This window comes from Ciconia boyciana, chromosome 4 (assembly GCF_034638445.1).
Source record: "Ciconia boyciana chromosome 4, ASM3463844v1, whole genome shotgun sequence".
Lineage (NCBI taxonomy): Eukaryota > Metazoa > Chordata > Aves > Ciconiiformes > Ciconiidae > Ciconia > Ciconia boyciana.
In genome coordinates this window covers 51988138-52001178 of record NC_132937.1, presented here as the reverse complement: position 1 = coordinate 52001178, position 13041 = coordinate 51988138, and the positions used below count along the sequence as shown (strand labels likewise).

The window sequence follows — 13041 nt, the reverse complement described above, 5'->3', positions numbered from 1 at the left end:
TCAACACCTCCAGCCTTCAGAGTAGCTCCTGCCACTGCTCTGGTCTCCCAAGAGGTGCCTCCCATGCCTCCTGGGTGCAAATTAACGAAGGGAGCAAGAACCAGTGGGGATTACTTGCCGAAAGGGAGTTTGCACTGAGGAATGGAGGCTTTCTTGAGGTGTGAATACACCTCATATCAATAGCAACCAGGACAGCTATTTCTGTGTCAGCTTAAGAGCCTTTCCACATAGATTTCTTTGGTTCACTTAGATTTGTGGAAACCAGGTCTGCAAATGGATCAAAGCTAATGATATGTCTTCAGAAGACTGGAGGATGCCACAGAGCCTCTGCAAGGTGAGCAACAAACAATTCTTCCCTGAAGGGCCAGCAGGGTTTGCCAGTGCAGTGTTGTCTGGGAGCTGATGCCACTGCCCCATGACTTGCACCTAAATGTGTAGCTTCAGTTCTCTACACTGCTCATTTACCACCAGCTGTGTAAAATTTTTAAAAGAAGTCACTGCTTCTGTGTTGTGGAGGGTTTCAGTCTGGGTGTCATGAACGCATATTGCTAACGTGCTGTTGCTGTTATGCTGTTAGGAAAAGATGCGAGGCTTCGTCCTGCAAACATGTCTTTCTCACGGTGAAGCCCTACTTGTTTTTTGAGGTGCTGCTTCCTCCTTGTGTGAATTGTGGTTAATACCATATATCTTCAGGGATATAGAATCATAGAATCATTTAGGTTAGAAGAGACCTTTAAGATCATCAAGTCCAACTGTAAACCTAACGCTGCCAAGTCCACCACTAAACCATATCCCTAAGCACCATGTCTACACTTCCTTTAAATACCTCCAGGGATGATCGCTCAACCACTTCCCTGAGCAGCCTGTTCCAATGCTTGACAACCCTTTCCGTGAAGACATTTTTCCTAATATCCAGTCTAAACCTCCCCTGGTGCAACTTGAGGCCATTTCGTCTTGTCCTATGGCTTGTTACTTGGGAGAAGAGATTGACACCCACCTCACTACAACCTCCTTTCAGGTAGCTGTAGAGAGCGGTAAGGTCTCCCCTCAGCCTCCTTTTCTCCAGGCGAAACAACCCCAGTTCCCTCAGCCGCTCCTCACAGGACTTGTTCTCTAGCAAAGAAAGTGATAGGGGTGAGCAATTTATCATATGAAATCAGTCAGCCAAAATTTTCAGGGGAAATATTTCCATTAAATGTAGTGGTCTATGAAAATGTGAAAAATAAATTCCCCCTCAACTTAACAAACTTATGAAAACAAGGGTGACACACAAATTCCATTTCCATGTTTATAGCATCATTTCAGCAGATACTTAATACAATAAAACACTTTCAGCTTCTTTATACCATAAACAAACTGTTGTATCACTAGAATTGGTGTGACTAATGCTTATAAAATTGCACAATAATTCAGCATCATCAGATATAGAAATGTTATACAATGAAAGACATTGCTTTTGCAAAATGAAATCATTGGAAGTGTTTGGGAAGTTTATCAATCCAATCAGTTGCTTTATCGAGGTAAAATAATGTAGGTAGTTGGTTACTGTGTAGTAAAAATAGGAAAATAATAATTAATGGTAATGATTTAAAGTACACAGATGAAATTATTTATTTGCTTTATGGATTTTTGCTGATCATGTTATTTGCTTTGGAGGGGAGGGAGTTATCTTGCTTTTTTGTTGCCATGAATGCTTTCCTACTATGATGATGAAAGATGAAAGTCTTTGAAAGATGAAGAGTTGATTTGGAAAGTCTTTTCCCCATGGGACAGCCTAGCAGTGGAGCTGGGGCCCAGGGAGGTTGGGCCGCCTCCATCCTTGGGGGTTTTCATGCCCTGAGTTTGTAAAGCCCTGAGCAGCCGAGTTTGATCCCACAGCTGAACCTTCCCTGGGCAAGGGCTGGAGACTTTGCCAGGTCCCCCCCAGACTGGGGTGTCCTGTAATCCTGTGATTTTCAGGGGTACAACTATTTGCCTCAAGTTTGTGATGTCAGGTGGCAATGTAATCCTGAAGGATGACAGCCTGGGAGGTAGTTGTGCTTCTTGTTCATGGTAGTGACTCTGTCAGTTGTCAAGTCAGATGCCGTATAGGTATGTGAAGGCTTGAACAGCATCAAACTGATGCTTACATGGTGCCACATCTCTCTGGTCCTTTATCCTCCCCATGCCCAAATAATGGACTATCAAAGAACAAGGGTGTATTTACAAGCTGGTGAATGATTAAATTAGTGTCTGTCAGCTGAGACTGAGTGCAAAGGCTGTCTCCTAGCCTGTGGCAAATGAAAAGTGAAATGTGTTCATTGGAACCACTGAGGAAGTCTATTTGATTAGTATGACACCTGTGGAGAATCTGCTTATTTCTAAAACATGGCTCAAGAAGTATTTTTGTACTTTCCTTTTTATTTGTCTTCAAGGCTTTCAATGTTATGGTAATGCAGAGAGCCTTAAAAGCAAAATTCCTTGTACAGTATGAGGCATGAGGGAGCATAACTTACTTTTTAAAGACAGTAACCTCTCTTAGTAGCTGAAAAATGAAAGTTTAGACTACTGAGGTGAACAATACTAAAAATCCCTCAGGAAGCTGGTGAACAGCAGTGTGACTTTCTTGGCTTTGCTGGGGTGCATGTCCTTCCTGCTGCTGCTTGTTGAAGACAAGGTGGTGCAAAGTGAGAGAGCATCTTGTCCCTCACTGGGTGGCAAACCATCAGCTTTTTTTTTTTCCTCTGCCTTATGAAGCCAAGAGTGATGTATCATGACAGCACCTTTCTCCTAGTGTACGGCAGGGGAAATGAATGTTTTTTTCTCACCAGCAGTAGGCCCCAACAGTCAGTTTTACTTAGCCCTGGCCCAGTGAGAGTTGCCCACACTCACAGTTACTCATTGTGATTGACCCCTAGAGATGAAAACATGGGAAACAATTCAGTATAAAATATACCAGCTTCTTGACTCATCCTTTCATACTGTCTTCTAAAAGAAAGAGTAATTTGAGATAAAGAGTTTGAATGTCCTGGTGGTAGGCATGCTGAATCATCATAAATTATAGATAGAGTGTATCAGGGTTACATGAGTATCTGCCAGATAAGACTAAAGGCTGAATTGAACCATTCTTGTATAAACTGTTCATCCATGGGGCAACAACTCATCAAGGCATCAGCCGCTGACTGTTGGAGCAGTCAGCACCAAGAAGAGCAGAGCAGAAGATATGCTCACCATAGTTGTGAGGTGCCTATGAAAGCCATTCTGTGGAAATGGTGAACTTTTGCTCTGTAGCAAATAAGGATAAATACTTCTGAGATCTGTGGAAGAATTTTTTTCAAGAAAAGCACATTGACAGTAAAATTTGAGAAGGAGGTTTTTAAAACAAACAGACAAACAAAAAACCCAAAGAAAAAGAATAAACTAAGGGAACTTACAGTTGGGGGCTACCTAAATGGCAATGTTGAAAATTTCAGTTTCAACACATTTACATGATGGAGTTTTATTTGCTACTAGTTGTATTGCTTTGCTTACAAATTCTGTCTTAGGAAGTATTTTTTTTTTAAATGTGCACAGAATTGTTTGGTGGGAAAATTGAATGCAAAGCCAGCTAGACAGACTATGAGTCTGGTTTATGTCTTTCTCCATCACACTGGAAGAGAAGCCTGCAGTTTTTAAACCCAGGGCTCATGTTGTTAATTAATGATCTTGTGCAGATGAGGACAAAGTAGGGTTTAAAGTGTCTTAGCATGTCTTTTGCTTCCTTAGTTTCTGTGGCTTTCCAAAAATGCATCTTATTCCCTCTTTTAGAAAAGCATTGCTCCAATGTCTCTTTTCATTCAATGTTCTGCTTATAAATTAAGTTATTCATATAATTTATTCCTATAATGATCATGGTTATCTTGTACTTTGCAAGGCTATTTGCATCCAATCAAATCAGGAGAGTACTTTATAATTACTGACACTGGTAAGAGAATTGGATCGTCACAGGCTATCTCAGGTCTGTGTCTTTCATCCTGAGAATGAGATGCTTCTGTGTGCTTTAAGTGCACAATCACATAGGTTGATACTCTCATACAGAATACAATTCTTTGCTTTCTCAACTGCTTTAAGTGAAGGGTTAGATAAGTTGCTTCTCGTATTCGGCTTACAATAATTCTTTTCTTTCTCAAGATCATTGAGACCCCTCTGGTGAATATGTTAGTAGCATCTACTGCTCAAAACACTGTGTGAATCTGTAAAAATCGTGATTGATAAGTAGTTAACATAAAACAAAGCTAAATCTGACTGGCAAATTATAATAACTAGCCAACTGCTTATCCCTGTAACTGGAAAATTCTTTGCTGAGTTTATCTGATTATAAAATGAAAAAGAATTGTTTAAACTACCATCAGTCTTTAAAACCTGGATCCAGAAAGTGCCCATGTTGACAATGAGAAAGTAGGAGTAAAGGCAAATTACTGTGCAACAGCTAAAAAATACTCTTCACTTCGTGCATCTTCTTAGTGAATTTTAACAGGAGAAAACTTCAAAGGCTATTTTCTGGTAGGCCTCATTAATCCAGTTTCAAATCTCTGTGTTCCCCAAGCTACACTGTCCAAGCTTTATTGGGTGCATCTGCTACCGAATTGACACTTCATTTAGCCACACATCTGCAGTAGTTTTACACTCGGACCATTGCTGTGTAAAATTAATCCTCTCTGATAATCTTAATTTAAATAATAATATGTATGGCTTGCAGAAGTAGAGAATACCTATTAGAAGAATATTAAAGTTCACCCCATTGCAACACAGGAAGAAGTACGTTTCTCCATATAAAGGTCCATATGCAGAGAAGCATCATATTTTTAGCATTTCTTGCAGCTGATTGAGTTTTCAAATTCATGTGATTTGATTTTTTAAAGGAATGTGCTGTATCTTATCATGAAAAGAAACAGGCATACTGAATGGCTACATATTGTGCTGTACATTGGTACTTCTAAGAGTACCCAAGTGCCCAAACCATGGGATGTGCAGAATCTGACCGAGAGGCCTGCCCTTTGTTCTTCCTATGCAGGGCTGAAGAAGACAGAGAAAGTATCATGTGAAATTCTCTATCCAATGTGTGTTTTATTGTGTGCAAGACTGATTTCATTCAGTATTGGAAAGTTGAGCTGTGTTTTTAATACCATCGGAACTGAGCTTCACATGTGCCTTGGTCTTCCAGTACTCTGGTAGATCCCCAGATGCTTGCCTTCTGTGACAACCGTCATTCAGATGAATTCAGTAAAACTTGAACTGTGAAATGGATTTCCATCTCAGATAATATCTTCTGTAGAATTGTTAGAAACTGTTCTGTAGAAACCTTTTAAAGCTCGCGTTAACTTAAACTGCTTGAGACGTGTGTGTCAAGCCATGTTTGCTAAGCTACTTAACAGATGGTAACAGATTTCAGTGAACTTCTTGTAGCAGATGGAGAGAATCTTTCATTCTAGGTTGAGGGTTACATTGGCTTTAAGAAGAAGTGATGGGGATTGAAGGACAAGTATTTGTTGATATGCACTTTTCTCCTTTTCTATCTTTTTTTCTTTAATTTGGACACCGTAAGCACCAATGCATTCTACAACTCTGACTTCCCTCTGGGGTCCATTTTGCAGTAGCAATTTCTGTAGTGCTATGATGCAATCTTTTGGTGGTCCTGTGCTACTAACAAGCACTGCAACATTTACAAAAATTGATATATTTTATTCAGACTGTGAAACTGTGCCATTTTAGATGCCTATATACAGAACAAGTAGTTGTGCTTCATTTAATTTCTTATTCTCTTTGCATACAAGAGTGTCTGTCATGTTGTACTTTGTTAATAACAATTTTTTGCAGTGGAGCAGGGCTTTGTTATGTTATTGGTGTGGGAATACAGAAAAAAGATACTTTTAAAAGCAACTGCTTTTATGAATAAGGGTATAATTTATTATTTGGTGTGTTAACATCAAATTGCATTCTCCTCTTGATTCATTAGGTACATGTATCATGAAAAGAACACTCTTTGAAGTCTACAGGGTTTGGGTTTTGTTGGTTTTTACGTTACATCATCTTCATTTCACACCAGCAATTCTCACAGACTAGGAACACAAAGCCTATATTGTATTAAAATGAACAGTCATATCTTCAGTGCAGTCCTGAGTCTGTGGAAGCAGCGTAGACCTTCGTGCTTTAAGGAAAGGGTAGAGAAACAGGACTCATCACTGCAAGCACCATTAGTTGCCTGATCCAGTACATCTTTCTGGTCATTGCCTGAGAAGAAACTACCTCTGCTTTGCTGATTATGCAATATTATATTTGGGGGATGGAGGGAAAGGAAATGAAAAGGTACCCTTGTAGATGTGTTTACAACTTGAGTATTTACCTGAATGACTCTCTTGTCCTTATTCAGTGACCTATGAGTTCCTCTTATTAGGATCATTGCATCTTTCACAATGTTTCTGTTTCTGCATAAAACGGGTTACATATAGTGTGTTTGTTCAATAATGCCTGCATGTAGAAAGTCAGGGAAATGACCTTTAAAGAACAAAGTTAAGTATTAGTTTAATATTGAAGGAGGGTATTAAAAGGTTGTGAGATACTTTGAAAACAAATTAGTAAAACATTTCTTTCATTTCTTTATAGATTCTGGACAACCAGGAAGTCCAAGCCACAATGATCCTGCCAAGAATCCACCAGGTAAATATAAGTTCCAGACCATGTGCATCTAACATTGTTTGAGAACAAAGATACTACTGTTAATAGTTAAAGAGAGCATAATTGGTCAGCAACCTATTTTGCACTGATAAGTACATATAATCAGGACAAGCTGTGATTATTTTAGTTCTTTTAAATTGGCAATGCATCAATTGTACTTTCATCAACAATCATTTAATCTAAGGAATTTTTTGTTCAGTTCATGGGTTTTAGAATTTCATAAGTGGGGATGGGCAGAGGAGTAAGGAAGCAAGATCCTAAATAACTTTACTTTTATAAAAGCCGTCAAATGGTACAATTTTTCTTTTATCTCAGACAAAACACAATTGACCTACCTCTAAAGTCTGTGACCTGAGCTATCAACTTCTTTACTTTTATTTTATACGTGCATTATAAAATGCAAATATGTTCACTTTTTATATTTTTCATATCAGCTCAGAGCAGTTTTTGAACATGTTAATGGGTCATGCTAGTGACATTTGGAATTTTTTTGAGAGAGATGACAGTATAAACAGTCCTTTCAAGGATTCTCTAAAAATAAAAATTCAAGAAAAAATCAAAGCCAGACTTTGCTGTTCCACACTGTTTAGACCAAAGGTTCTTTGTATTTTCCTGGAATAATCTTTCTAATCAATTGGGCTGTGCTAGTAAATCTTGTAAATCTTTGTTGTTTTATGAATTTTATTGGGGTAAGACAAGTGTGACAGACATACTATCACTTCTTAATGAGCAAGGAGCAACTCCTGCCACCACTGTCATGCTGTATCTTCTAATTTCAGCTCTCAGGAGAAGTGTCTATCTGAAATAAGCTGCAACTAACTCAGTTTGCTCTTTTTCTAAATGCAAAATGGATCACACTCTAACGAAGAAGTAATTGTGTGATGCTGGGCTGTTACATATACATGAATATTTTCTGGATCTGTCCAAATGTCAGGGAAAACAGCCTGCATTGTGGCTGTACAGTTTTGTACTATGCATACAATCAAAGTATTCCACATGTGGCGGAATATGTCATGTGTGTTGCATGTGAATATCCAGAAGTGGGAAAACCATTGTAGATCATTATACAGAAATCCATATTCCTGTAATATAAAGCCCAGAAACATATACTGGAATACTGCAGATATTTGAGAGATATGAAGGCAGAACAAGTCAAATAACGTGGTAAGCTCTTTTTGAAGTGATTTTTTAATGTTTGCAAGGGATGATGCAGGCTTGAAATCACTTTTGGCTGGAGACTTCAATGCTGTTTCTCTCCAAACTGTGTGGGACGTTATGAGTAGGCTTTTATTTCTCTATTAAATACATGACATAAATTATGTAGGATAGTGGTTTAAAAACCCAAACCAGCAAATTTACACCTAAAAAGAGCCTGAAAAATTTCCTCACAGATAATCACAGTTTTGTAAAACTTGGCACATTTAGCTGTAGAGCATTTATTTTTGTTTTAGAATATCTCTGTTTGTGAGTGCAAGAAAAGCCAAATGCATTACCCCTCGTCATTTTGAAGGATCCTTTGTAGCCTCTGGGTTTGGGAAGCTGAAGGCAGGGCCTGGAAACTCACCTTCAACATGTTTTGAAAATCTGTTTTTAAAGTACCCTTTAGCATTTGGAGAAGGAAGGTAGAAGTACGTATTTCACTAGTGAGGATCACATCCTCAAGTGAGTCCAGTCTCACCAACCCTCAGTCTCAAACCCAGGCTACTCCAGCAAGCAGTAATCTTGCTGCCAGCAACAGAGCCCTGGGGAGGGCAGCAGATGACCTATATAGGCTTTCTTTCGGCAGCCTTGTGGGGCAAGACCAGGTACCCCAATGTTTGACAAGCTCCAGTGTCCCAGAAGGTAGAGGGAGATAGAGGGCAGAGAAATATGTTGCTGGCTTCATCATGAAACTTTCTGCTTGAGATTTGAGTATAACACTTTCTCATGCTTTGGAGTCACTGCTGGCAGTACTATTCCTTATCTGCTGCCAAGTGGGGACAGAAAACAAAAGCTGTGCCTTGCTTCCCTTGAAACCCTTCATTTAAGCAGAGATAGAGGGATAATTGAATGTCATCTGTCTGTTTGAGTATACATGAACTTATAGCATCGTTCAGCTTCCCTGTGTGATACTGTCTTGGGGTTAAACTAGCAGGGAGAAAACATTGAGGTTTGTGGGACTGCAGAATACAGGACTTCTGGGGCTGTGCAGGAGAATGAGAGGGAGTTGCACTCCGTTCAGCTTGTCTGGGAAAAGGACTGCTGTCCTGTTCTTTCTTATTAAACTTCACATGAGTCTTATTATTAGAACCAGGCAGTCACTTCTGTCAGAGCCCCAGAGGATATCCACTCTGAGGTTTGTTTTCAGTCCCAGGCCAGGAGCACGTGGACTGGCAGTGCCAGGAGGGTTTGTTCTTCTATCATGTTTTGGTCTGATGCCTGTATGTCAAGGAGCCAGGGCGTTGGCAAGGGGTAGGTGCTGTTAGCTTTTGGATGCCACTACCTTCACAAAGACATTGCCAAGGAAGAAGAGGTTTGAAACTGAGTGGTAGTTGGCGAGGCTGCTGGTGTTAAAAGTGGGTTTTTCTAGGTTTGGCTAGACTGTTGCATTCTTTAGGGTGTCTGGTAATTTGCTGTCTTAACCATGGAGGGAGGGTAATGTCCCTTGCCAAACAAAAGAACATTAAGAGCACTTGCTGGAAATCTTTACAATATGTTCCTAAAAATACACTGAATACTTTGATAGCATAATACAGTATTAAGATGGTGTAGCTTGTGGTGAAAGTGGTATGTAGGTTTTGTAGCAAGATCCAGGGATATCCTCCTTTAAGTTTTATTTTTCAATAACTTTAGTCTGGTATATTTCTAAAGAATGAAACTTGCTTTTCTGAGAGCTGGGTCATAAAGGTCACTTCTCTGCAGGGGTTGTTAAGTAGGTTCCAGGCAGATAGATGAGCTGAACTGAACTGAACTGAGAAAGGAGAAGAGTTTGAACACTGCTGTTGTCCACATCAGTCATTAAGTTCCTGGAATCTAAAAGTTTATGTTATGCTAGCACGGTGCTAACTATTAAAAGTTTACATGGTTTCAAAGAGAGAATGGACATGTTCATGGATCCACTGAGGGTGGCTAAACAGATGGAGGCACACCTGGATCAATAAGTTTTAAAACTGGAAATACATGGAGCCTTGGACACTCTTAGTCAAAAAAAAACCCAAAACCAAACCAAATACTTTAGGCCTGCCCTGTTTCTTACTGTTCTGCTGGGCATCTGCTCAGGGCTACTGCAGAAGGCAGGCTGCTGAAGGAGACCTAGTGTGGCAGTTTCAGTGTAATGCTGTATTATTTGCTCCCTGCAAGTCCCATAGGTCTTTTATATAGCTTAAGAAAATCTAAAAAATGAGCCTTCCTTAACATGTGTGTCTCAAAATACCTGCAAAGGTGTGGGAGGATATGTATTTGAAGACAGAGGGAGTGATCTTTCAGTAAGTTCATCCGTTAGGCATAAGAAAATTATGAGGGTGAGTAAAAAGAGAGAAGGATCTAGAACTACTAGTAAGCTAATGATATTGACACCAGCCATAACAATTTGGTCTCCACTGATACAATCCTTACTAGCCACTTCTTCTAGTAGAGGATTTTTTGGGTTTTGTTCTGCTTTATTTTTCTTTCCCTTACTTACTGCCACAATTGTTGGATGTTAATAAGGTTACTTGCTACCTGCCATTGGTGTGAGGTTGCTGCTTGGCAGGCTTGGTTTATTTATACACCAGCGTTAACACTGCTGTGTCCAGTTGTTACCACATTGCCCAAATCTTTGAACGTAGCCTTTTTATTAAGCTGCTAAAATAAGAGTAAGAAATAACAATACTAACAGAGTAAAATGTTATCTTGATACGACAATAAGATAGGATAGACAGTTGAATAAAATTTGAGGAATGAAGAGAACTGGAAACCTGAGGCAGCAGATACCAATTCCTACTGGTACTTCATGTCCTTCATCTTTTGTCTTCTGGATGGAGCTGGGAGGAGAATAGTTCCTTTTTGTATAGGTCCCTTCAAGATTTCAGAGCTATTCTTGTCCTGCATCGGGGAATACAAAAGATAACTTTTCAGAAGGTGCAAAGGAAACCTAACCATCCTGACATAGACGGTTTTGAACATCATTGGTGAGGGAAGACAAGTGTGTTCAGATTTTTGCTTTTACCCAAGCAGTTGAGTTCAGATGTTATTAGAGGTATGTTTCCTAGCAAGTGGAACCTGCTAGGTTTTTTTTCCTGATAGAATTTACTCCACTTTAGCTAGTCCAAGGAATATTTTCATATAAATTTTGCAGACTCTATAATGTCAGTCAGGGCTGAATGAGGAATGCAGATGACTCAGGTTTGAGCCTGTGTGCTGATGAATATTACATTATTTATATGGAGTGACACACTTTTAGACAGAGAGATTGAGAAACTGTCTCTCCGCCTTTCATTCCCCCCCACTGTTTCCCTTCTTTCCTCCACAGTAACCCGTGTTGTCAGGGAATTCATCTAGTCATAAGATCCTTAATCTGAATGAGGCATAGGTATGTGAATCCCCAGCCCTAGCCTCACCGTTCTGCAATTGGTTTTCCCCTTTTATTTTCACCAGTAATTTTATTCTGGGAACCATTTCCAAAGAAGACCTGAGTGAAATCACCATCTATTAATTTTTTTTTCTCTAATTAAAGAAGGTGTTGCCAAAAAGCTTGCAACCAGCCTCACCTATCTCTCAATATGCAAATCTCTCTTGCAGCTGTAGAGCCCCAAAGGCTTTTTTGCGCTTTCATATGGGCTAGCAGCCATAGGGAGAACATTCTTTCTGGATCAAGCCCTAAGAAATGAGTAATAAATTTGCCTATATATGACTGTTTTAGATAGAAGTATTTCGGTTTTAAGTTTTAGAATGTATAGTTTCAGAAATAAATCTGAAGAGTAACGTGGTCTCAATGTTTGCTCTTTCGGAATGCAATAAGCAAATTTCTTTGAATTTTGAATGACTCAGAACACAGATGGTTTCATTATTTTACTGTATTGCAATTTACCCTCTTGTGGATGGGGAATTAGCCCCCTAATTAATAGGAATAGAAAAGATATTCCCTGGCCTTGTCATTGTAAGCAGCTTTTCTTGTGGAAGCAATGATGCCATAGTAGCAGTTTGGGGATTCAGGCAGAATTGTATTTAAAGAAACATATATTCACCTCGCTTTTTCAGCATGGGAGTGGATATTCTGAAATACTTGCTGTTTCCCATACGCCTGCAGCCATGCCATCTCAGATAGTGATCTTCAAATAAAACAGGGTTGGGTTTGGTCAGGGCTTGATTTTCTCTGGAGTTCTCCCTTTCCCAAATGCTCTATGAATTAGTAATGTCAGTGATTCAGAGGTGGTACTGTTCTTCATCACCCTCTCAGCCCTCAGCCAGGTGGAGCATTCTGGGGGCAGTGTGCAGCTGTGCTATCTTGACAATCAGAAACCTGCACAGATTGTACAGCCCCTTTTTCCAAGACGAAGACTTTTTGGCCTTGCATTCTGGTTTGAAATTTGGTGTGGGTAATTACTACTGTCTACTGGCTTAGGATTACTTCTGAAGTTTTGTTTGCATCGGCTATCCTTCTAAATGAATCTACTATATAAATAAATGATGCTGTGATCACTTCTGATGCTGTTGTGTTCAATGGTGAGCGCAATGGTTTTTAATTCAAAGCATGCACAGAGCAAGAATTTCCTAAAAACTCTTATGTTACCAGTTAGAATTCCAGAAACCTTGTTTGGCACCAGAAAATTCCTTTTTGGTACTTGGTAGTCCTATAGGTCTTAAGAAGCAGCTCCCCCAACCTCTTTGTAAGTCTTGGCTGTAGTCTGTATATAACCTGAGACCCTCTGGAGTGGAAGGCAGTATGCATTTGTGTTAGTTACCCCCTCTGTTTCTTGCTAGGTTTCGCGGCAACTCACTTCTTGGATTCCAGTACATGGATTCCAGAGTCCCTTAAACCAGGTGTTTACTTCTTCAAACTGCTGCAGCATTGAAGCATATTATAGTTCTGGTTATGAACTTGAGAGTATTGAAAATCCCATTTGTTTTTGAAAATGGCACAGACAGCTTCTTAGTTCCTTATTGTGTTAGAAAGTTCAGTGGAGTCAGGGGATCTTTTTGCAACATGTTTTTTTCCTGGCCCAGTTACAACATCATTGCAACTTTCAGGAAAAAAACCAAAACAGACTGTGGTTGTTCAACAAGGCCAGAGACAATTGTGCGATAACCAAAATAGCCTCATTCTCTGGACAGACCTTAGTTCAAATGACATCATCACTGAAATTTTCTGTGTCACTCCTTGGCTCATGT

General features: G+C 39.6%; 1 protein-coding gene across 6 annotated transcripts in view; it reads left to right on the top strand.

Moving 5' to 3' along the window:
• Nucleotides 1-13041, top strand: part of NFIB (nuclear factor I B) — a 182480-nt gene that overhangs the window by 99099 nt on the left and 70340 nt on the right. For all 6 annotated transcript variants that reach the window (XM_072859930.1, XM_072859933.1, XM_072859929.1 and 3 more), the window contains exon 3: nt 6622-6675. In XM_072859930.1, the coding sequence (XP_072716031.1) occupies nt 6622-6675 (54 nt within the window). The remainder of the gene's footprint in view (nt 1-6621; nt 6676-13041) is intronic.